The 25,780-nt window shown below is 45.7% G+C and overlaps 1 protein-coding gene across 2 annotated transcripts in view; it reads left to right on the top strand.

The window, feature by feature from the left end:
- ACSS3 (acyl-CoA synthetase short chain family member 3) overlaps positions 1–25,780 on the top strand; it is a 1,078,787-nt gene that overhangs the window by 367,977 nt on the left and 685,030 nt on the right. For both annotated transcript variants that reach the window (XM_085652976.1, XM_085652977.1), the window contains 2 exons: positions 14,155–14,235; positions 14,327–14,422. In XM_085652976.1, the coding sequence (XP_085509102.1) occupies positions 14,155–14,235; positions 14,327–14,422 (177 nt within the window). The remainder of the gene's footprint in view (positions 1–14,154; positions 14,236–14,326; positions 14,423–25,780) is intronic.

Genomic DNA, 25,780 nt, shown 5'->3' with positions numbered 1-25,780 from the left:
TACTCCATAAACTGCTTTGGCCTAGGGACCGCAGCCCTCAAGCCCGATGTCAAAATAGAGTGCTGGGCTGCATACACAGACTGGCAAATGCTTGGATGGGGCCTAGGGCTCCATCCTGGGCCCCAAAGACCGCCCCCATGTACGAGAAGGAGGACAGCAGAATCCCAACCCGCCCGCAGGGTCATGTGCGGGTAAATGAGCATGCCAGCACCCGCACCAACATTGTCTAGTGTCGGCCATGCAGGGTGCCGGCAGAGCAGTACGCGAGTGAGCTCCCATCTCTGCCCCAACAGGACAGTATGCTCAGGGTGTTCCAGGTGGGACCAGGTCACCCCTCTCCATAAAAAGATAGAAAAGAAAAAGATGAGCAGTGGGAGGCGTGCTTAAACAAAGTGGCCGGAGCTGCTCCTTAAATCTGCATGCTCCCAGCTAGGAGCGCCTTATAATGTTTTTATTTCTGATTCACCACTTCTTTGTGATTCCCGAACGATGGGCATGGCCACCACCAACGTGCCTGGAAAGTGTTGTGGGTGGCTGCAGGGAGTTCAGCAAACCCTCAGATTCCTTATGTCACCTGGTCACAGGATGGATGACCTGGGGAGTCACTTTCAACATATTTAAAACATTCACTGGACTGGAATTTTGCTCTGCAGCTCGGGAGTGCTGGGACTCTAGTGGTGGGTCTACTGGCTGCATTTTGTTGGGCCTGAGGTGTTAAAAGAAAGACCTGGACACGTTATCTTGATTTGCAATGCTTTATTCAAAAGTTCATATTGACAGTGACAGTTTGTTAGCATTGCAGTACTTTCTATTACCAATCAATGTCTTTGAATGTTGATGGTCTCAATATTAAGTCCTAAAATGTGCTTATTGTTCTTATCGTTGACAAAGCCGAAATGCTTGCCTCATATTTCAATGTTGTGACCCCTAGACATAGCCAGTAGGACTGAATTATATTGCAGGCTCTAGGACCCATTGGCACAGCCAGTAGGCCTGTTTTATTTCAAATGACTCCCCTTAAATTGTGATGCTCTATCTGCTATAGGTGGGGGGTGTAATGGCTATGAGAAGTGATTTCAGAATGTCTCCAAAGGTATTTCCAACTACCTTATGTATATATTTGTGAATTCATGCGTACTATTTGATAGTGTGGTGTAATAAATATTCTCTTCCGTATTCAAAGAAAAAGCACTGACTAAACAATAATTTATTGAGTGTTGTTTTGTGCCAGATATTGGTGAATACTATCCAACACCACCTCCCCTAAGTAGGCCGTTCACTTTTCTGTATCTCTACTGTGAGAGAGTCAAGTGCTACAATAATAGGGTACTTTAATCCCATTAAGGAGACAGTTGTGGACCTATTACTTGTGCAGGCCTCTCATCCAGCACAACTATTCCAATTTATTACAAAAAGCAATACAAATCAGACATGGGAAACCCAAAAAATAAAATTGTATAACATTTTAGGGTAAAAGCACCAAGAAAACACAAAGTGATAATCAGAAAATACAGTTCACGGTTGACCTGGACCATAGTTGATTTTAGGTCAGACATGATGGACTGGAAGTCAGGTAGGCAGAGCAGAGGATGAGTAGGCTAAGCAGGTCAATCTGTCACATTTTTTATCTTGCCAAAACAACATTTGATGGACAGAATGCAGAACAATGTCATACATTCACCCCAGTACAGAGATCAGGGCCTAAAATCCATCGTTTTTTTGCTCACCATGCCGTTCCAGTTTGAACCCAGCCATATGCAAATCAGTCTTGACCCTGTGCCTCATGGGAACAGTCCAGCCCGAACTGCCAAGCCAGGTCCTACCTGGACTGGAAACAAGCATCCTAGGACCGGTTTCCGGGTTTCACCCCACTTCAGCCAGGATAGATTGATTCCAGTGGCATGGAGAGCACGGGACCTACGTCTGGGCATACCTTTCTCAGTTTATCTTCTCAAGCTCTAAGTCCTCTAGCAGGGCAAGGCAAGACGCTAAAGCCACAGAGGGTTCCTTGAAGTCTGATGCAACATTAGTAAGCTCCTACTAAAGCCATTGCCTTTTTGGCATCAAACTCCTTGGAGAATGGTTCTCCAATATAATAGGTATAGCAACTTGCCTCAGTCCAAGGGTTACCATCGGACTTGATGATACTTTTGGTTCTCAAAATTTAACAGCGGCTGGAAGCTGCAGCCAGCCAGAGCTCCATGAGGCTGAATACCTTTGCCGCAAGTTACCACTGAATATTTTGCAGTGTGGCAAAAACACAGTGGAACAGATCCGTTTTTCTTGTCCACAGAGGTGCTGTCATAGATTGGAGCATGTTGTTTTCATCAAACCACCATCTGCGGCTATTTCATCAACTCACTAAGCCAAAATAAAGAATAGGACTTGTGATCCTCCAGTCACACAGATCTCTGTAATCAGCAGTAAACTCTCACTCCAACCTCCTCCGTACCATGCCTTATTGTAGCTGAATCCTGTGAACCCAAGATGGGGTGAACACATCGCTTCTGGCCATTATGGACTGTGTCTCCAGTCCTGAACCTTTTACATACAAATCTTTGACTGTGAGGGAGACAAACCACAGCTACAAAACCCAGAATGCATTTTGCTATTAGAAAAGGACTGGACTGGAGACAGTGTCCGTAATGACCTGAAGGGACGTGCCTACCCTGCACGAAGGTGGCACATCTGGAGAAGGTGCATCACTCATAGTCTTTTCAGTGGAAACCTGCTTCCGTCGTCCCACGTCCTCTGACTCAGTGTTTTATGACTGCAGAAGCAATCATTCAAGCATAATCTGGTATGTGCTACTCATTCCCTTCAGTACAGCATAGACAGAATGGAAGCTTGGAAACATTATTCATCTGTCAATGTTTTACAGTAAAAAGCTAAACCACAAAGGCATTCATGAGGCATCAACAACTATTAAATACATCTCCTTAAAAATGTAAAAGTGATAGAGACAGAAAAAACTACACACAGTAATTGTTGCTCAATGTAGTACGCTTTGCACTCTCAGCCCAACAAACCCACTTCTTTCCTAAAGAAACTGACTGCATGATGGCATCGGTATCAAAGGACGCCACAACCAACTCAAAATTTAAAAAAACACAAGAGAAGAAAAAACAAGACAAAGAAAAGGAACATTCAATCACAATAATTACACAAACTCATCACACATGCCTACAAAGCTCTCCATGATGTAAGACCAGCATATCTGAACCACTGCCTCTCATTCCACGTACCCGCCATACAACTTTGCCCACCCAACTTGCTCTGGCCATCGTTCCATGGATTCACAAGACCAGAACTGGAGGAAGATCCTTCTCCTACCTGGCGCCAAGACCTGGAACACCCTGCCCCTTCACCTCAGGTAATACCCATCGCTGACCCAATTCAGGAAGGATCTCAAGACCAGGCCCTTTGACTTAACCTCCACACCCAGATGGATCAGCACCCCCCTCCCCCACCCTAGTGCCTTGAGACCCTCACAGGTGAGTAGCCAGGCTATACAAACTCCTGATTGATTGAAAATACAAAAAATCACAGATCCTAAGGCGATGTTATTCCTTAAAAAATGGAACATTATTCTGTTGTGTTGGTGGCTGCGCTGACGCTTGCATGTGGGATGATGGCTACAGTGAATAAATAACAGACACCAAGCCACACGTATTTAGGTATACCACAAATGACCATGAGGTCCAGGCCTCTGGTCCTTTTATTTACTACCCCATCTCTGTCATGGCCAATACCACTCGGGCCATGCATGATACCTTACTTTACTTGTCTCCCTTTCCCTTTTCTCAGAGATGGGAAAGTCCGCGTCCCAACATAACATTCCTCCTTTACCCAAACAAAACAAAGCATAGAACTAACAAAAACCAAACTAGAAAAATACGCTCTAGCAGGAATGGCAATTATACATTTTCAAACACCATGTATAAACTTTATCATCACAATATTACATCCTTATCACCTGAAAAAGATAAACAGGAAAACATTTTCTAGGCAGGAATACATTGAAGAACTAGAGGAAGACTGTAGTCAGCTTAACACAGGAAATCCTTCAGCTTCCTTGATTGCGCTGGCCTGGGACATAGGTCATATCTCCCCATGCCTTGCCGACCCGGGCCAGGTTCACTACCTTCCCCTTTGCCCACACTCGGATATCCACGGCTGGTAATCATTTTGTGGGGACTCCTGCGAGTCAATTGACTGGTTGTGACTCTCAAAATCCCTTGGTGGTGATTAATGGGAGGAACAACCACCATTATGCTAACTTGTCATGATATCATTATCCTCCGCGGAATCAGTCACAGGGGGTGCACCACCACTGCTCACTGACTCTGAATCTGGCTGTTGAAAAAAGATACATTCCTCATTATTCCCTCCCCTTGCTTCTGGACAGTGATCTTAGTTCCTTTAAAGGCACTTACTTTCCATTGCTGAACTTCAAATAGCACCACATATTTGCTACTCGGCCATTGTTTTTTTTACAAGTACCAAGTTACCAATTTTGAAGTGCCACAGCTTGGCCCTTCCCTTTCTTGATATGCTGTCATTTTGTGTGTTGTGTTTCTGCAAAGCCTCTGCAGCCTTTTCTCTGTTCGTCGATGTATCCACCACATGGGTATGGTGTCACCTGTCATCCGATTTATGCACAACGTGCTAGGCAACACTCCGGTGGTAGTGTGTGGAGAGAGATGGTACACATGAAGGAAGGCATATAGTGAGCAATCCATGCTCTGACCATTAGCTAGTGCAATTCTTAGGACTTTATTTAAAGTACGCATGAAAAGTTCTCCTCACCTTTAGCCTGCGGCAAGCAGGTGTGATTTTCCTATGGAGAATGCAAACATGAAGCAGGGTACTCCGCAAATTCCTGACTAGAGAAGGGAAGATTATTGTCCGTCCTGGGTTCCTTCAACAGTCCATGGGTTGCCATGACTTTTTCCACCCGGGGTATGGTCTGGCCGATGGTCATAGACTCTAAGATCTCTACTTCCAGGTACTTGGAAAAATCATCTTATTATCACCAGCATGTGCTGATCATCGGGCAGTCTATCAATGTTGGCATTTGCTCTCTGCTAGGGAATTGGGGGACTGGTTTCAGTGATCAGAGGTGCTGGCGGATCTGCCGGACCTGCAGCTTGGCACATTGTCTCACCGTGCGGCCCACCCAGTCATCCAAACCGGGGAACCAGACTTTGCACTGAAGCCTGAACTTGGTCCTTACCACTCCCTGATGTGCCAAGTGGGCTAAATCAACCACCTCTTTCTGCAGTGATGCTGGAATAATGAGCCGAGGGCCTCTTAGTGGATCCCCCTCAGGAGATATGGCAAGTTCATGCCGGTCGTTATGTAACAGCGACAATGTCAAATGAGCATCATCTTTTCACCGTGCGGGATTGTGATGGGGGTGCACCAGTTTCCGGAAACCACTGCTGAAATAGCTAACTGAAGACAGTCATCTGATCGGGATGTGGAGATAATGTCATCCAGGGAGATTGGCAGCGGCCTTGATCGCTCTACGACTAACCACATGTACTCGTCCACCTCTTCAGCCCCGGACGTTTCACCGACAGTGAATGGCCTTGGATGCCTCGAGAGGTAGTCAGCTGGGTTTAGAGACCCTGGACGATACACTACAGTGAAATGGTATTGCTGTAATTGAATGATCCATTTCTCAATCCTAGGAGGTAGTTTTGTCGAGGATCCTGTGAATAGAGGTACCAGTGGTTTGTGTGCACGGTGAATGGTTGGCCGTAGAAATAAAGGTGAAAATGGTGACACCCCCAGTTGACCGCCATAGCTTCCTTTTCAATATGAGAGTAGCACTGTTCTGTATCATCGAGAGCATGACTAGCATAGGCCACCCCTGACCATTCACAGACTGAATGTCCAGAACCTTCGCGGGAGCAGGCATGACCCCGTGTTCAGAGAACCAGTACCCGAAGAAGGCTAGTTTTTTTTTGTCCTCATTCCACCATCTCTTCCTTGCTAACGTGAGTCACCCGACCCCGCCATCAAAGGGGTTTTTGGGGACGACTACCCACACAAGATTATTGCTGTTTCAATAATAGCCTCCCATGGCTCAAAAGTACAGCAGGCAGGGCTTAATCAAGGGACCCCCTTGTTATTTGCCAATCAGTGTAATGTTTCCAGACCCTCTCCGGGCTCCGGGGATCACTTGCTATGTCCATCTGACTTATTAGCTTGATATTCTTAGAGAGATCTTTAAAGAGCGGTGCATTTGATTATTTCCAAAGCCTACATATCTCTCGTTTTGCCATCACTATCACATAAAGAACAAACTTCGTTTTAGCCGAGTTCATATCAAAATAGCCTACAGAACTGATCCCAAAAAGTAGAAGTTGAGGGCTTACCTCTATATGATGCTCTGTTATATTGCTGATGAAATTACATATGGTGTCCCAATAGGAGGCCAATGCTGGACATTGCATAAACATATGTATATTGTCAACCTTTAGTGCCTTGCATTTTAGACATCCGATATCCTGCCCAGCCATTATTGACGGCCTACTCTGAGTCCAATAGGCCCTGTGGGTCGTAAACAGATGATTTCTCTTAAGTGAGGCTGGTTTCACCACTGTATATAAAGTATTATAGGATACTTGCCAAATCTGCCTCGTATCTCCCTCTATGGTTCCCACTTCCCATATTGAGGATAAATCAAGATACTTCTTGTCATCAGCCTCTAAAAAGTCACAATACCATACCCATACTTCCTTCTTTGCTGGGCCGGTCTTCAAACCATACCTCCTCCTCTTCCTCTGCCCACTCTTGAGTTGCCCACCATGATTGTAGCTGATAATATTTAAATCTCGTTAGCTGGCCATTAGCACATGCACTTAAAACTTGGCACTCCGCCATCCCAGATCCTGCTCTCAGGCCTGCCGAGCAGTTCAGGCCAGCTTATTTTAAGGGGCTACTTAACTGGTCCTGCAAACATTCTGGTTTACCCGGGAAATCCCAGATTGGAGCAGAAGACGTATAATTTGGGATTCTAAAGCTCTTTCTGAAGTATACCTAAGTTCTTAACGGGGTTTTTTTTTAAAGTAGTTTGGATCCTCATATTTGAACAAAAGGTGACTCTGCCCAAGTCCATTAAGCATTGCCTCATATAGTTTTCCCATTGAGGATCGATCTGGTTTATTAGTCAACATCTGAAAGTTCTTAAAATGGAATGCATAACAATAGATCTGGAAATCAGGAAAAGCCAACCCTCCAGCCACCAACTTCCTCCTAAGTTTTTTCCAAGCAATCCTGACCCCCCCCTTAAGGCCCAAATAAAACTTCAGATTTTTCCCTGCAGTTTAGCGATAGGCTCTTTTGGGGAATGTAAGAGGTATAAAATTAAACAGTAAAGCAATTTTTTGGAGAACAACTCATAAACCAGATTGCCTCTACCGTAGATGTTAAGTGGCAAATTGAACCATCTCTCTAAAGGTTTGTCTCTCTCTTGACTCACTTTTTTTCAATTAACCCGCGGGATGTCCTCAAGTTTCTGATTTGCATCTGCAGTTTCACCCCCTGATAAATCATATCTGAGTTCCAAGCCACAACCTTGGTTTTATATGCATTGACCAGATACCCTGATATTTTACCAAATTCTGCAGCCCCCTCAATTAATCTAGGTATTGCAAATTGCGGGTTTTCTGTCCTCTTTCCAATATCAGACCTCACTTGATAGGTGAAGTCCTGGTACTTCAGGGTTTTCTCTTTCAATTGACGACCTAAGACCAACTTCTTTACCGCATAGGTAAGGAAATTTACAACAATTTTTCTGGGGGATTTCCTATTAGCAGTTACTTAAATGGATCTCTATTTACCCTTTAGATCTCCTTATCCAAGTCCATATTCAGCCTATCAAGCCTCTCTTAGTATTCTACAGACAAACTCTTTCACATCTCCTTTCTCTGAGCCTTCTGGAATGGTCAATAATCTAAGATTATTGCTCCTTGAGTGGTTTTCCAACCTTTTGAAGTCTTCACACAGGATTTTATTCTGTTACTTCAAGGCCTCAACGTCCCGAAAATTAGTATTCGCAGGCGCAGTTATTTCTTTCAGAATCTTCTCTAAAGTAGATGTATGTTTCACAAGATCATCTAGTTTTTCCTCTAGAGCCACACATTTTTCTTATATGCCTTTCTGATTTACTTCTGAGATTTTTAATGTATTCATCATATCTGTTCTCGGATTCAACAATATTTTCTCTAAAGGTTCTTTTCCTCTAACTCCCATTTGTGAATTGTCTTTCAGGGCTTGTTGGATAATTTCTGCATATACCTCTTAAGTGTGTGACACAACCAGCCTTCCCGTTACGCCCTGCTGCTCCTCCCCGTCTAAGTCAGCCAGATGGTCAAGACGATGGCTAGTGGTAATAGGGGTCTCATTAATCCCTTGTAAAGTGCCCTGATCCCCCATCTCTTTATCCACAAATGCCTGACTTTCCAATGTCAGCTGGGATGCCTTAGTCTGCTCCATGATGCTAAAAAAGAATTAAGTGAAGGTGTAGGGTTCAACAATATGACACCTTCTTTTAAACTGCGGTGTTTTGGCTTACCAGTGCCTATTAATGTCTTTTTCACGATCGACCGGTGTAAGGTTGCATCACCTTTTAACTCCCCGGGTGGAGGAGCATCACATTGTATCAGTGGGTGCTCCAAATTGATCAGGATGGTTACTCCTTCCCTTTTCTGTCCTACCCTTCTGACATGCCTCCTACTCCAACACGTCCCTGAGGACCACTTGCAAACTTGGGGGAAAAGTTCAGGGTGACTTGGCCAAGGCAGCCGTAGTGAGGGTGTTGGAAACAGAAGTCGGGACTTGTTGCTATCCCTGGTATTTCTTGGTACCAAAGAATAGCAAAGGCTTCACGCTATGCTGGCTCTTTCCCTCTGAACTCTGTCCTATGGAAGGACAAGCTCAACATGCTCACCATGGCCCAAGGTTGGTTACCCTGGATCCAGGAGACTGGATGGTGGAATTGGATCTGCAGGACACAGATTTCCACATCACAGTCCTGCAATCCCACAGGCTCTATTTAAACAAGCGTGGGTAAGCCACAAGCTCTTTCAGTTCTTAGTGCTTTCTTTTGGCCTAACCGGTGCACCTTAGGTGTTAACGAAAGTGATGGTGGTGGTTGCTGCCCACTTGCAGAGGTTGGGAATACCAGTCTTCCCTTGCCTCGACGACTGGCTGCTGAAGGCGGGCTCGCCTCAAACAGTTGTAAACTACTTCCAGACAATGGCCAACTTGTTGACGTTGTTAGGTTTTCTCCATCAATGTGCTGAAGTTGCACCTGTCTTCTTCACAATGGCTTCCTTTTATTGGACACATAGGTGATGGAAGGATTGCTTGCAATTTGTCTAACCACTGGCAATAGCTCGAGGTAGGATCCCAACTCATCATTCTTTTTCTTACCTTGCCGTTTCAGTTTGGACCCAGCCATGTGCAAATCAGTCTTGACCCTGCTCCAATTGACACAGTCCAGACCAAACTGCCAGGTTAGGTCCTCCCTGAACCGGAACTCAAGCAACGACGTATTATTTACTACACAACCCAAGACCGGTTTTGGGTTGCTGGTGTTTCTGTTCAGAGAAGGCCTGGCTTGGCAGTTCAGGCTAGACTGTTGAGACTGGAGTAGCACCAAGACAGATTTGCATATGGCTGGGTCTAATCTGAGGTGGTACTGTGGGCAAAAGAATGATGGGTTGGAATGCTACCCTGAGTGAATGCCAGTGGTTGACTTATTGCAAGCATCCTCTCATCACCTTTTGAGTGTTCCTTTTATTGGAACCATCCAGGACCCAGGCCTCTTCCTGGCCTTCCCTCCATCTCTACAAGTCCAGGACATTTGGGTTATGGTCACAATGCTTCAACCCTTGATGTGGATCTCAGTGAGATCAGCTCTGAGATGACTTGGCCTCCTCCGTCCTGCTTGTGGAGTACTCCAGGTGGCATATGCAGGCTCTACAGTGGGATCTGAAGTCACAGTGCTCATCGCCAAGAGTAGCTTTCGGATTCTATCCAGGTGTTGGAGGAGACTGTGAAAGATTTATAGTGGTGCTTGCTAGGCTGCTGTTGGACTGGTGGCGTATCCATTTCCTTACCACTCCCACAGTTCATGTCCATGGTGGATACATTGTTGCTGGCCTGGGGAGGTCATCTGGCTGAGGTAGAGATCGGGAAAATGGTCTCTGGTCCAAGATCATCTCTAGGTTGATTTGTTGGAGTTGTGGGCGATTCGATTGGCAGTAAGAGCGTTCCTCCCATCCATCCCCGGGAACAAGTAGAGGTGCTCAAAGACAGCATCACTGTCATATGGTACTGCAACCAACTAGGAGGAGTGGGGTGATGGGTTCTGTACCAAAAGATTGCATCTCTGGAAGTGGCTGAATCATCAGGGCAACTCCCTGATTGCACAGCACCTGATAGAATCTGTTAACGCTAAGGTGGATGAAGTCAGCAAACGTTAACTACTTGATCACGAATGGTGGCTGCACACAATGGTGGTGTTGTGTAGTTCCTAGGAATCCCCCAGGTCCTGCGCGTTTTGGATGACCTAAACTGAGGGCTTGGTGTTCCAACCACTTCTGGACACCCCCACAGGATATGTCAGCAGTTAGACCAGCTAGCTCTACAGTGCTACTACTATCCCCCAGTATTCTACAGTGGCGTGGGTAGTTTCTGGCAACCACTGAACATGACCAACCTTATTCCTCAGGGATCATGGAAAACAGTACAGTACGTTTTGCTCACACTCGTGCTTGCTTTCTCTCAGAAAATACATAGGAGGGCAATTAGGACGGTTCAATAAGTATTTATTGGTCCAGTGACAATCTGGTGTAAAACATATGTGCTGTGACAATCAGGAGACAGAAGCATACAAGAGATAGCTAGTACCAATGTAGTGAATAGTAGATTCATTTCTACCATAGTGCTAATAAGAGGAATTTAAGCAGTTCAGATAAAAAATAGTAGCACTTACGTATTCCTAAAATACACGCCCTTAGAAATTTGCCTAAGTGTACCTAGCCTAGATTTGCATGTGTAGCATGTATATGCGTGTAGCTATGTGTATCTGTAGCCAAGAACCCCCAGGGAAGAACCAGCCCCCTCACCTGATTGTTTAGAACGAAGGACCCTGTTTCTGCGTCAAGGATGACACCCGGCAAGGGATGTTTGATCGCTTCTTGTCGGAGATTCAGCATGCAGGACCCCCATATCAGCTTGGAAGTAATTCCCCTCTGATTCGTAGTGGGGTTGAGGGTCTTTAATACTTAAGTGGACACGCCAGGTTTTTTTCTAGAATCGCTATGTTTTTAAAACAGTCATGGATGTTTTAAAAACAGTCAGAAATGTTTTGAAAACAAACTCAAATACTTTTCTAAACAAGTGCGATTATGCACAGCTGGCTGTTGGTGGCCAAGGATGAAAAAAAGTGGTGGCCCTTATAAAGAATAATTCTGCTGTGCCTGGGGACATGTTTATGTACGTCAGGTACGGGGATTCTGATACAAGACTAAGAGCCTTGTGTCGAAGAGACAGGAGCAAGCTCTTAGGTAAAAGGTCACCTGTTGAGAATTGTCATGTGGATGGGACAAATGTATGTAAGAGGGGTATACATGACAGGACTATCCTCAAAGACATGACACCGACTCCTCATCAAAAGGTCAACAATGTCAGCTAGGCAATGATAAAGCTAATGCTATTAAAAGGCATACAAATCATTAACAATCAAACATATTAAAAAGCCCGAACAAATGTCCATAATAAAAGTCATTTTTCCCTAAAAAGTGTTAGCTTTATCATTGCCTAGCTGACATTGTTGACCTTTTGATGAGGACTCTTCTATGTCTTTCTACCTCTCCTGCCGAGTGTTCTGAAGAAGATCAGGGAAGATTGGGCCCAAGTCCGAGTGGCATGGGACTGGGCAAGGAGAATGTGGTACTCGGAACTTCCAGCCATGAGCATCTGTCATTAGATCTGACTGCACCTTAAGTAGGATATCCTTTTGCAGTAGCAAGGTAGTCATCTACCTGATCCTGCACAACTTCCACCTCCATGCGTGAAGATTGAGTGACAACAGTTGATGGCTTTTGATCTTTCTCCTGAAGAAGTTGGGTCATCTTAGCAGCCAGACATCACTCCACCAAAACGTTTATGTGGGACGCAGGGAGAGGTTTGTTAGTGGGTATTCTTTCTGTGATAGAAATGGCTGATTCATATGTTCCTATCATATGTGCCCTTTTGAACCAATGCTCAGAAGTTTCTTATGTCTCCTGAAACTGAAAAAGTCACTCCTTATAGCGATCACGTCAGTGTATATCATGAGTGAATTACAGGCTCTATTTGTCCAGCAGCCGTATACCAACTTTTTTCTGGGCAAGCTAGTTCTTAGAACAAAAGCCGCCTTCCTTCTGAAGGTAGTAATGTTCTTCCACATAGGGCAGACTATCACTCTGCCAGGTTTCTTTGCCCCCTCCTCATGCATCCAGAGAAGAAGAGAGGTTTCATTGTCATGATCTCTCGAGGTCCCTTCTACATCGTTCACATCAGGGAACATTGGCTCTTTGTGGGTTTCTCTGGGGCAAAAAAGAGAAAAGCTGTACAGAAAAGACCCATCTCTCATGGATTGTCATGTGCATCACGATCTGTTATGTGCTGGCCAAGAAATTGCTGCTGGTGGGCCTACGTGCACATTCTACCGGAGCAAAGGCTGATACAACTGTGCTGGTGCATGGTGTTCCAATCTTGGACATCTGATAGACTATGTGGGCATCAGTTCACACGTTAACAAAGCACTACTGCTTGGATAGCCAGGTCCAGCAGGAGGGACAATTTGACCAACCTGTCCTGCAATACTTCCTGGTCTGAGCCATTCCACAAACCCACCACCTGGGGAGGTACTACATTGGTATATATTCACAAGGCGAGAAATCTGCAGTGAAAAGTATATATTAGAAGAACAAGTTACTTACCTTCGCTAATGGTCTTTCTGGTGGATACTAAATCGAACTTCAGATTCCTCACTGACCCAGCCTCCTCCCAGTTCTGTGGAATGGACTCATCTAGTGCATACTCATAAGTTTCCAACCTAGGGATCAACACACACCCACAAACTGATTTGAAGGGCTCCGTGTCCAACAGCATAGACAGAGCTTAGAAAGAAACTGATATCAGTGGTCGGAAGTGGTGGCTGTGTACATCATATCTGCTATGGGACGGACTTGACATAGAGCTGCACGATCCACCTACTGGAGCTCAGGGGAATTGCAGAGAAAATTCTCCAGCTCCAGCCTGGAACCTGTGGGTATTCACCAGGTGAGGATTTTGTGGTTAAATGGACTATCCACCAGAATGGCCTTTACCGAAGGCAAGTAACTTGACTTTTAATTAAGCGAGCCTGGGCCGAGTTTAAACATGAAATTGCAGCTGATGAATTGGATTTAAGGCATGTTTATAGTGCTTCATCTGCTATTTTAAAGTTAGTTTGGTGGTCTGACCTTGGGCATATGAAGTTTTTCTGGGGTTGTTGTAGGCGGTATTAGAACAGTCCAGCATTAATGCTCATGCAAACTCCGCTTGTTGGGAATCGAGGTATGAAGTCATAGGAAGGATTTTCCTGAGCAAATAGGTTAAAAATTGCTTTTCTTCGTCATTGTTTTTGTGAAACAAAGGTGGGACCTGTTTTGAAAATGATTTATACTTTTTCACATTCTTTGCAGGGGTTGGGGGTGGCTTTGTTACTCACACTGCCCACAACCCTCATCGTCCGGCATCAATTAGGCAAATGCATATTTTTGTTTCACAAGGAATATGGACTCTGTAGCTGTGTACAAAACCGTATTATGCGCCATTTGTAGAGCCAAATAATTAAAGAAGTAAAATGTTTCACAGTTTACGGTATATTTATTGCCTTCTAGGACCAGTATGGTAATAGTCGCCCTTTTCAACTGTTGTTGTTGATGAACATAACTGTTGATTTATAACCCATAAAACCCCAGGTGCCTCAGAACACTGCTTGACTGGGATATTGGAAAATGTTATATTTCACTTCACGGATTGAATTTGCTTAACTTGCATTATAGCTTCTATAACTATGCTTGGTCCTTGTTTTTTATTTAGGGTGTTGTCCGAACTACAGGGGGATATGCAGTTATGCTGAACTGGACGATGTCTGCTGTCTATGGACTAAAGCCCGGTGAGGTGTGTAATTTATACTAAGAAAATATATTTTGGGGGGCTTTTTATATTTTTATGAGTAAGTAAAGTCTAAACAATATGTATTCTGTTTTAGGTGTGGTGGGCCGCATCCGACTTAGGCTGGGTCGTTGGACATTCCTATATCTGTTACGCTCCACTCTTGCACGGCAACACTACCATTTTGTATGAGGTACTGTTATGAGACAGTCTTTTGTTTCTTATGCTTGTGCCTAATTTATCTGCCGGTATTCTATATCATGAACCGTGCGGCTAGTGCCAATTATTTTAACCTGTTTATATATATATAAGTGCCTCCCCTCCTCTGTGTTAAATCCTTCTGCGCATGTGGTCCACGCATGGTTCTTGTACACTGCTGTTTGAATGACTTGCGATATAAGTAAGCAGGGGCTTAGAATTGCTGGGATAGCATGGGCTAGGCCTACAGGCAACATGTGGATCAGCATGCCCTCTGTTAGTTCTTATTTACACTCCCATGTTATTGTTCTTTTTAATTCATCACTCTTCTGGAGACTTCCAAAGTGGTAAAATCTAGATAGGGTTTCTGGATATCTAGAAATAATATCAAAAAGCTGAATTTACTTACCATGAGCTACATCGGTATTTCTTATGTGCTGTTCTGAAAATCGGACATGATTTTTTTTCTCTGTGGTGAGTTGAGGAGCCCAGCCCCAACTGTAACATTTGTTCGGCTCCCAAATGAATCCAAGTCCTGAGAAAGGGAAGAAAGCAAATCGCAAATATTTTAAAATCATTCACTCCATTATTTTAGGTTGGTGACTTGTAGACATAAGCATCAATACAATTAGGTCGAGCCTAGGCAATACATGCGCTGCCTGCAAGACCTGCTGTAATAAAACAAGCATTTGCAATGCAACAGGTCTCGCATTTACGTGAGTTTGAGCTATTGGCATTGTAAATGACAATGCTTTTTCTTTATTTTTTGTTTTTGAGACATAAATAAAATGCATTGTCATTTACAATGGCAATAGTTTAAACTTGCATAAATGCTTAACCTATTGCAGGGCAAATGATGACTCCGAGTTCGTCAATACTGATCCCAGTGTGGACCTGTCCTTGCCAGTGATCAATAATACAAGACCCGCTGAGGGTTGGGGGCACTAATGACGGTTTTACAGTAGCATGCATTGGCAAGTACAATAACCCCAGCTGCCAATATTGGAGAGTGCGAACACAACCCCTCACAGGGGCCGGTGTCGGGGGGTCACCCTGGCTGCGCAGCCACCCTCTGGCACTGCAAGGCAATGCTGCTGGGATCCATTCTGGAGCCGTGTCGCTGACAGTATGATTTAAAAAAAAAAATTAGGAAATATCCAAGTCCTTCGACCTCTGAGATTCTGGGAGGCGCTAGCCATAGTCCCTGCTCCTGTACATGCGGTGTTCATGTGCCCCCTCTAAAAATTAAAAAATAAAAGACGAATGGTATGGAAGAGTCTGCCATGCGGGTCATATTCTGTGAGCACTGGGCTCGGTACTGTATTTGCAGAACTGGTCTGTGGTTCAAATCAGTTTCAGCGCCTCCGACGAATCTGCGCATTTATAAGTGATTTATTTTTTATTTTGTAGCACAAACAGCAATCCATAAACTGTTGGTTCAACACCATTGACTGTTTGATCAGTTACAGGCTATTTTTTCTTCCGTCAGTGAGGGGAGATTAAACACCTTTATTTCGGGAGCTGTGTCTGCAGCGAGGCACCGAGCTAAACGCACAATAAAAGTGTACTTAATAAATGTATACCCCCCTCTCTCGTACTGCTACTTCATTCGCGGTCCTGAAACTTATAGCAGTCTATATAAGCCCCTTAATTAGGCGAAAGCGATTTCCGAAAACATTTAGGCTGCTCTGAAAGAGACGCACATTGTTCCACCACAGAAGGCGTTTAAACCTAACCCCATTTTTTGATCAAGGTAAGTAAAACTTTGTTTATAAATACAAGGAGGGGGAGACTGACACTCGCACCGCGCGCTACACTGAGCCCAGAGGAAGCAGCACACTTTGTCAAAATTAATGTGACACGAGAAGAGTTCGGAGAATACATCTGTAAAACTCATGTGCGCTTTGTTTTGTTGTTGGTAAAGGATGCCCGGCGCTGAACGCTTCTACCTGAAGCGTTAAATTGCATGTTTAGCTCAGAACGTCTGGGAGAGACCTTTTTTGCTTAAACGGCACACAAACATTTGAATATGCCTCAATAAAGAATTATGCACCGCGGTGGGGAGTTAGCTGTGATGAGGCTGTCTCGGTGTCGCCTGCTTATCTTTGGGGGAAGATGCACGAGGCGAGGTACATAATTTAATAAGCCGCTGCGTGTAATTATGTTATTTACAAGGGCTGTTAACAACAAAAAAAACAGCCCCAACCCCAATGCTATTTTTTAAACGGGCACCACTGTTCTCTGCCCTCATCCATGCAAAGCACACGAGTGTGAAAGAGAAAGAGTTAGGCAGAGATTAAGAGTGAGGGGTGGGCAGAGACAGAAACAAATATATGGGAAGAGAAAACGGGCGGGGGGAGCGCATTCCAGGCGGGGGAGCGGAGAGCAGGGCTGCATTGTATAAACAAGCGCGCACTGAAGTTGATGAGGAGGGAGTGGGAGGGGGGAGTGGGGGCGGGCACAGTGGTGCGGGACATCAAAGGGGCCGCGAAAGTGAAAGCAAACGAGTGCTTTCAGGCCTCCAAATGGTGCGCGCGCCCGGACGGCGCACATGCACTGTATTTGGAGGCCTGAAAAGCCACTGTTTGCACTGCCAAAACTCGCTTACTATAAGTCTCGCCAGAGCAGCGCTAAAGCGCTGTCTCAGGCGAGACCTAAAAAACAACTCTATTCCCACCTGCTGCTCACTATAGGTTCACTGCAGCATCGCTTTTTTTTGCTGCTTCCTAATTCGTTCGTGCAGCCGATACCTTGTTTCCGTTTAAGGGTGAGAAGCCCCGGCTAAGTACAGTTTTTGTATGCTTTCCTTCGTTATCTGTTTTGTGGGAGAACTTTTTTTTTTTTGTTGATGTTTTCCGCCCGTCTTCCTTTTATTAGCCCGTCCTGCTTTTCATTTGCTTTATCTTTTATTGGCTGTGCATGGGGAAAAGAAGGGGAAATGGGTCACAGCAGCTTGTGGTTTCACCGTGTGAGCTTGAATTTTTCTGACATATTCTACCTCGAAAAACAATAAGTGCCATATCTGCTTCTCCAAGCCCGTCCCGCTTTTCCTTTCCTGGATCTTTTATTGGCTGTTCATGAGGAAGGATGGGGGCAATTGGTCACGGCAGCGGGTGGTTTCACCATGTGAGCATGAATTTTTCTGACATAGTCTAACTTCAAAAAGAAGAAGTGCCGTAGCAACTTCTCCTAAGCCCTCTCTCTCCGCATCATCTCATTCTGTTTGGGCAAGGCGCCGGGCTTACAGCGACATTAACAGGGTGGCACCTTCTGTAGTATCATTCAGTTAAGGGTGCCTAATATGACATGATTAACTTAGCATGCCCCATTTACACCACAAGGCGCCAGACAGACGTAGATCACAAAAGGTGGGAAAAGTGTTGCCACCATTCCAGTGTATGTGACCTCGCTGGCACTTCTGCCCCCTCGACTCATCTGTGGATCTGCGGAGAGGCTTTTTCCACAGGCTTCCACCTACCCGATCTTAGGACAGGTAGGATCACAGGCCAACAAAGAGACTAATTGCCATCGTACACCGATTTGCGGTCGAGGGCCAACTGACTGACTTCAGTGGATGGCCGGAGCCCTCTTCCAGAGACAGACCTTTTGGCACCTCAGTGATCAATAGAGCATACACGCACCTACCGGCGTACTCCCCATTACAGGTGCCTGCTTCCTTACTGCGACTTTGTTAGCACAATAAGCCGGACAAGCTACAGGAGCTCTACCGTTCGGTGGCCCCATGTCCTCTTCTCACCCTGTCCTGAAGAGGCCCGAATGGATGGGCTGAAATGCGGTAACTTTCTGGATTGGAGGAGTCCGAAAAAAACATAACTTACATATATTGAGAATACACACTGCTGTTGTATGAGGGGCTCGTTGCTTCCTTCTGTGTGGATCTACATTGGACTATCTCCTCTATGGACTGCACTCACTGTGCAGCTTTTGCAGCCATATTGAAAATGGGTCCTTTGGAAGAGAAATGAAGTACAGCCATGTGTTTTTGATATGTCCTACTATAATCCTGTAAGATATGTGTAATAACATGTTTTGTTTTGTGAATGTAGTTATTGTTTGTTTGCAGATAAAGCACTTCCAGTGCTTTGAATTGGTAGTTGCTTGTGATTCCAGACTTATAAAGTAAAGCTGGTCAGTATAGTGGCACAGAGTGATAGAGATTAATTAAGGTTTTCTTCTAGTAGAGTCATGCCTTTGTTCGTTTCCACACATTACCGTGTTTACATTTGCCATACTGCATGCCCAGGTTGTGGTGGGAGTAAGAGGGCAAACCCCTAGATTGTGGAACCATCCCACTGCAAGCAGTGCAGCCGTCCTGTCCTTCAAGGCCCAGACTGTTTGTACACCATGCCTTGTCCAAGGACACCTCTGTCCTCTATAAGAATACAGTGTGGGCACGGGCTCTGTTTCGAATGCTCTCCTGCAGTGGGATGCGGGTGGGACAGCTGCAGCTTGCCTTCCTGAGTGTGAGTACAAAGTGTCCCAAAGAGCTGAGTTCTAACGCTGCGGGATAAGATGGTCTCCTTCGCTCTGGGGCAGGGAGACGTGGGGCCTGGAGGTGGGCTCCGAGGGTAGCGGAGTACAGAGGTAAACTGCACTGGCTGATGAGGACTCACCAGAACAGCTTGTATGTATGTATGTATGTATATGTATTGATTTTTATTATGAATTGCTCGGAAATATGGTTGTGAGAGTGTAAAGTTCTCTGTAGCTCAAAAACAGAATTAATGTTGGTTTGCTAAACACTGCCCAACAACTCCTTAGTACTAAATATTCTTGACACCTACTGGTGCCTCAACATCCTCTTTTGGTTTGAAAGTGTAAATGTAAGTGCCATAGCTGCACTGTCTTGATGGCCCGTGGGACCAATATCGTGGTTTGCAATTGCTTGTTTTTCGGCCTACTGGCAGGGCGGAGCTGTGCAGTGTTAAATGGTGGGCTGTGTAAAGGCGCTGCCCTGCCTAAAAGGCTGCCGCGGGGACGCAGTGTCGATGGTGGTATTAACGGCGGGGATCGTGAGGCTCGCTTCTCCATAGCTGAAACAATGCCAAACACTTCCTAGATAAACAGATCCCGCTCTCTTCTAAGCCGTGTGTTTATACTGTGCATTTGATGCTAAATACAATTGTATTGGGGTTCTTTGAGTTTCACTTACGTGCAGGTAGGTGTATACAGTATTTTACAGTCCTTTACTGCAGAACGTTTCTTTTATTCTCTACCCTACAGTGGGTGTTTGATGTCAGCTTGATTAACAGTAGTATTGCTCACAAATAAGTGAACAGCCCACACATCAAATTGAGTTAGAAATTTTAAACAAACATTTGCAATGCAATAGGTCTGGCATTATTGAACGTTTGCGCTATTGCCATTGCTAATAATAATGCAGCGCGAACAGCTCAAACTTTCAGTAACGCGAGACCTATTGCATTGCAAATGCTTGTTTTTTATCTGCCGTGAACACAGACGAGAAAGCTCGTTTCCTCAAGCGGGTATCGCATTGTGACTGCATCTAACGTTTCTGGGAATAACCCTGATTCTGTTGCATCTCTGGGCGGACTAAAGAGTCATAATGTAGAAATCATATGATGGGGTACCAGAAATATGTTTCTGAAGCTCTACAGTTAAAGTACATGAGTTTGTTGCCAGTTTATCTCGTCCGAATGATTAAATGTAGCAGCGTTCACTGTCCTCCGTATCCTCCGTTCCTGCTTGATAACCCAATTTACCACACCAGTGTATTTTTAGCGCGAACAGTCAATACTGTATGCTATTAGTGATAGAAGATTGCATTCAAACAGTTGCATGTTGTGATCAATACGTTTTTATCGATATATCACGAAGGCACGAGCTTATCCGTACCCTTATATGCCCTTTCTGGCACATTAGTTCTAACTGCAGCCAGCTGTAAATTCGTTCATACCACAAGACACCAACGAAGGAGGAGGTGTACCTTACTGGGGCTGTCAGGACATGGATTTCTGTATGGCAGAGAAATTCTGTTTTCCCAAGAATTCGTATAACTTTCTCTGGGACATGTGTAAACAATTATACAGAAAATGTGGGGGACTGCGTGACGGGTTCTCACCATGACTTTGATTAAAAATGTAAAGTCTATTAACATTCCTGGGCCCCGGTTACAGAATGGACGCACAGTCTCGGTCTAGGCCAGGAGCACCTTTTGAAAAGTGCCGCTGGAGCAGACTGGGGCAGTGAACCCTGGAGCAGACTGGGGCAGTGCACCCTGGAGCAGACTGGGGCAGTGCACCCTGGAGCAGACTGGGGCAGTGCCCCTGGAGCAGACTGGGGCAGTGCCCCTGGAGCAGACTGGGGCAGTGCACCCTGGAGCAGACTGGGGCAGTGCACCCTGGAGCAGACTGGAGCAGTGCCGCTGGAGCAGACTGGGGCAGTGCCCCTGGAGCAGACTGGGGCAGTGCCCCTGGAGCAGACTGGGGCAGTGCCCCTGGAGCAGACTGGGGCAGTGCCCCTGGAGCAGACTGGGGCAGTGCCCCTGGAGCCGACTGGGGCAGTGCCCCTGGAGCCGACTGGGGCAGTGCACCCTGGAGCAGACTGGGGCAGTGCCCCTGGAGCAGACTGGGGCAGTGCCCCTGGAGCAGACTGGGGCAGTGCACCCTATCAACATGATTGTGCTGCCCCTGCTCAGTCGCATACTTGCGGCTGACCTAGGGGGGCAACTCATTCAGTGAAAGTTAGATTGGGTTCCTTCAAGTCGCTCCGTGTTTCATCATGCACTGCAGGTGGTAGCTTTGAATTTGTGCATGGGCGCCTGTTCTTTTTTCTCTTTTTTTTTGTGTGCCATTTTTCCATATATTTGTTTTTCGAATGTAAAAATGTAAATCCCTTGATACCTTTGCACTGTAAAGAGGGCACATGTAGACAGGTGCAGTGAGTGAGTGAAACGTTGCCGAGAAACATTGGCAAGACAGAAACCACTGAAATCCCCAAAACTCTAGAAATTTTGAGAACTCACAATTGTTACCTATAGATAGTTTATATCGCCTGAAATCCAAGTGTTTTACTGTATTCTTTTGTCTAACCGCTTAAGCACAATAAAAGTGTTTCGAACTGTACATTGTGTTGTAAATCTTTATAGACCACTATTGCAGGTGCCATTTCAGTATTTGAGTTCTAAACCCTCATTATTTCCAAATGCAAGACTATTTGGTCATGCTGTCTTTTGGAGGGTCACAAGCCAAACTGGAATAGTTATTCCCCACTTAGAACTGGGGCAGTGGCCTTGCATTGGGGGTAGCAGTGAAATACAGGATGTTGATATACTGTCAAATGAAATGTGATGTACCAACAACAGTGAAATCAAGATGGTAGCTGTACTGCATTTAGAGGAATTAGAATGAAGAGCCATGCTCTGGGATATGTTCTGAGATTCCTGGCCCACCAGAGTCTCAAGCATTGCGGTGGTTAAGACAACATTGCTAGAAAATGTTATACATTTTTGGAAAAGCTGTTGGCTCCTAATACTGATGGAGACAGCAGCCCCGTTTGCCCTGCCAGAGCCCCCTCTGATGCAGCTCCCAGTCCAAGGCTGCTGCAATCCTTCTCCTTGTAGGACTGACACCATGTAACGTTGCTGCAGTATCAAGAAAGAAGATAACAATGGAAATGCAAAACCAAAAGACACAAAGAAGGAAGACTTTCTGTTTAGAAAAATCAAAGTGGGAGATTCAGCAGGAGGTGAAGTAGACCAAAAGGACCGAAACACGCAAAGAGTGAGTAGGACAAAAAAAATCCGGTTCACTCCTTAAAACTCAAGAAGCTGCAATTCTAGGAAAAGACATCCCATGTCTGAGCAGCACCCCAGCAACTAACGCACCTCTGCCAAACCTAAGGGAATTTTTGGGGAACTGCGCTGTTGACTCTTATGCTGTTGTAGGGTGAGCTGCAGAAGCGCAATGGGGAGCAGCAGTTCTACCGAGCACACATCCTCTCATTAATAATTAGATCTCTTTTTAAACTGACATTGCATGACAGGAAAACGTTCCTGTTCGCCCGTGAGCAAAGCAATAGCACCCCAGAGCATAGCACAGCAGAAGTAATCAGTAGTTATCTATCAGACAACTCCCCAGAAACCGTTAATAGCACCACAGCCATTAGGAAAAGCCTGGCAAAGAATCTTGGGCACATTCTAACAGCTATTTCACAGGAGAGCACTGAACCAACAGGATGGCTACTTGAGGAAGGGATTCAGAGATTGCATGCAAGGCCATGATGGGAGAGAATTTATCATTTGGGAAGAGGTTGCGATGCTGGTAGGTTAGACAGGTGGACTTGGACTGAAGTGGATGTTGTCAGGAGAGACACTGGAAATACAGCAAATAGGTTCGTTTTCAAATCCTTCATGAATTTCAAGGGGCATGTGGTGACTTTAGGCTGGTAAAATGGTGTACTATATCATTTGTATATGAATTGAGAAGGCTTTCTTTTGAAAATTGTACTTTTTTTTTTGTTTTATTTTACAGAGTTTTATATAGCGTGATCTTGACCCAAATCAGGTATCAGTGCGCTCTACCTAGCACCAGTTGCATTACATGTGGATACATTCACTTTTGGTAGGCGCGGGGAGATTAAGTGATTTGCCCAGAATCACAGGATGTTCAGCATAATTGCCAAGACTCGAACCCAGTTCCACAGTTTCGAGTTTGACCGCCCTAGCCGTTAGACCAACTCCTCTCCCGTACTTTTTTAGTTTGCTATGGATTCCAGTATTGCATTGACACCAAAGAGACCCACCTTCTCTTTTTGATGAACAAATTACTATTGTTACAAAGGCAGGGATTTTGGCACAGGGGAGCGCAATCAATAATTTCAGGTCTGAGTACCCCAGGATATAAGAATGGATTGTGATATTGGGGATGAAAACAAAGTCTGTTTTGCTTGATAAGGCTTCAGGTCAATCAATCAGTCAATCAACATTTGTATAGCACAGCACTGTCATTCCTAGGGGTATCTGGGCACTAAGGGTGCAGTCTTTCCATTGATAAATCCGGTCCTGGGTTTCTCTTTGAAGTCCGCCAGGGAGGGTGCTGTTTGGAGGTGGAGGGGCAGGCGTTCCAGGTCTTGGCATCCATGTAGGAGAAGGAGTGGCTTCCTCTGGGGCTGCGACGGATGCAGGAGTGTGTGCGAGACCAAGTGACGTGGAGCACAGGTGTCTTGCGGGCAGGTGGAAGGTCAGTCGATGGTTTATGCAGGATGGTCCTTGATCGTGTAGCGCTTCGTATCCGTGAGTGACGATCTTGAACTGGCATCTCTTCTGGATGTGGAGCCATTGGAGGTTTCTGAGGTGAGGGGTGATGCAGGTTCATTTGTGAAGATCCAGGATGAGTCTGGCTGTGGTGTTCTGTATGGTCTGGAGTCTTTTGAGGAGCTCAGTGGAAATTGCGGTGTTGAGAGCGTTGCTATAGTTAAGGCTGCTGGGCTGGAGACGACGGCCTGTCTGATGGTCTTTCTGGTGTTAATTTGGATCCATCTGAAGATTCTGGAGAGCATGCAAAGCGTTTGGAAGCAACTGCTTTGACTTGTCGTTTCATGGTCAGTTGGCTGTTGAGGTTGATGCCAAGTTTGCTTGCATGGTTTGTCGATGTGGGTGTTGGTCCGAGTTCTGCTGGCCACCAGCTTTGGTACGATTCAAAGGTGTTCTTCCCGAAGATCAGAACTTCTGTTTTGTTGGAGTTGAGTTTGAGGCAGCAGTCTCTAATCCATTTGACTACGTTGGTCATGGTGCTGGGAGAAGTTGGATTTGGCGTTGGGGGTCCTGGGTGAGAGAGAGGATTATCCTGGGTGAGAGAGAGGATTAGTTGAGTGTAGTCAGCATATGTTGAGTCTGTGGGATCTGACTACATCTACAAGAGGGATCATGTAGCTGTTGCACAGGGTGGGACTGAAGGATTATCTTTGGGGTATGTCGCATATGATGCCCTTGGGTGCGTAGGTGAAGGGAGGCAGTCTGATGCTCTGTGTGCATCCTGAAAGGAAAGAAGCGATCAACTTGAGGGCCTTTTGCTGTGTGCCGACATTGTGGAGTCTGTCGATAAGGATGTGGTGGGAGATGGTGTGGAATGCATGAGAGAGGTCGAGGGCCACAGTTTCTCCAGTCAAGGAGAGTTCTGATGTCATCTGTGGCGTCAATTAGCGCGGTCTCAGTGCTGTTGTGGGCATGGAATTCTGATTGAGAGGTGTAGAGTTGGTGGCTTTATTCTAGGTATTCGGTGAGCTGTTGTGTGTTTGCTTTCTCAAGTACTTGTGCTGGGTAGGGGAGCAGGGAGATCGTTCAGTAATTTTTTGGGTCGCTGGGGTCGGCAGAAGGCTTCTTTAGGAGGTGTCTTCCTCTGCGTGTTTCCATCCATATGGGAAGATTGCTGTGGAGATGGAGGTGTTGAGAATGCGGACAACTTCTGTGATGATTGAGTTAGTTCAGAGGTTGAAGAGATGGTGGGGACAAGGGTTGGTGGGCGCCCCGGAGTGGATGGAAGACATAATGGCTGTGGTTGTCTGAGTGGTGAGTGTAGACCACGTGGTTATCGTTCGGCTGGTGTTCGCTGGTTGATTGAGGTTGTCAAGGCTGAGAGTGGTGGGTTGGGGGTTGAAGCTGTTGTAGATGGAAGCAATCTTGCTATGGAAGTAGTCCGAGAGGGTGTCGCAGAGTTCTTGGGAGGGGTGGGTAGTGTTCTATGTAGCTTTTGGGTTGGAGAATTCCTTTACAATTTTGAAGAATTCCTTCATGTGATTGGCTGCGGTTTCAAATCGGCCAGTGATGGCTGCTCTCTTGGCTTCCTTGATGCGCAGGTGGTAGTTACTGAGGGCTGATTTGTGAGTGGCTCTGTCGGAGGGGTGCTTGGTGATGCACCATCGCTTCAACAGTAGGTAGCAGTTGCGCTTGGCTCTGGAGAGTACCAGCTGGCTTGTTTAGAAGTTTTGTTGGTTTTTGCTGGCTTCAGCTGCACAACTCTGTTGGCGCATTTGTTGATTTTGGCAGAGAAGTTCTGGATGGCCTGGTCAAGGTCTGCTGACGTTTCGGGTTGTGTGGTGCTGAGGACCTGTGTCCATTGAGTCTCGGTACCTTTCCCATCTGTGTGGGTGGAGCTGTGGTGATTGGTGATGGTATGTTGGGTGTCGGGAATGGTAAAGTGAACAATGGCATGGTTGGTCCAGGTGAGTTCTGTGATGTAGGTGAATTTGATTCTGTCGCTGGGAGTGAAAATCGTGTTGAGTTTGTGCCCGGCTTTGTGCGTGGGTACGGTAATCAGTTGGGTAAGGCCAATGTTGTTGAGGTTCTCTAGAAGGGAGGTAGACTTGGGGTCGT

This window comes from Triturus cristatus, chromosome 4_1 (assembly GCF_964204655.1).
Source record: "Triturus cristatus chromosome 4_1, aTriCri1.1, whole genome shotgun sequence".
Classification (NCBI taxonomy): Eukaryota; Metazoa; Chordata; class Amphibia; order Caudata; family Salamandridae; genus Triturus; species Triturus cristatus.
This window is presented reverse-complemented; position numbering and strand designations above follow the sequence as displayed.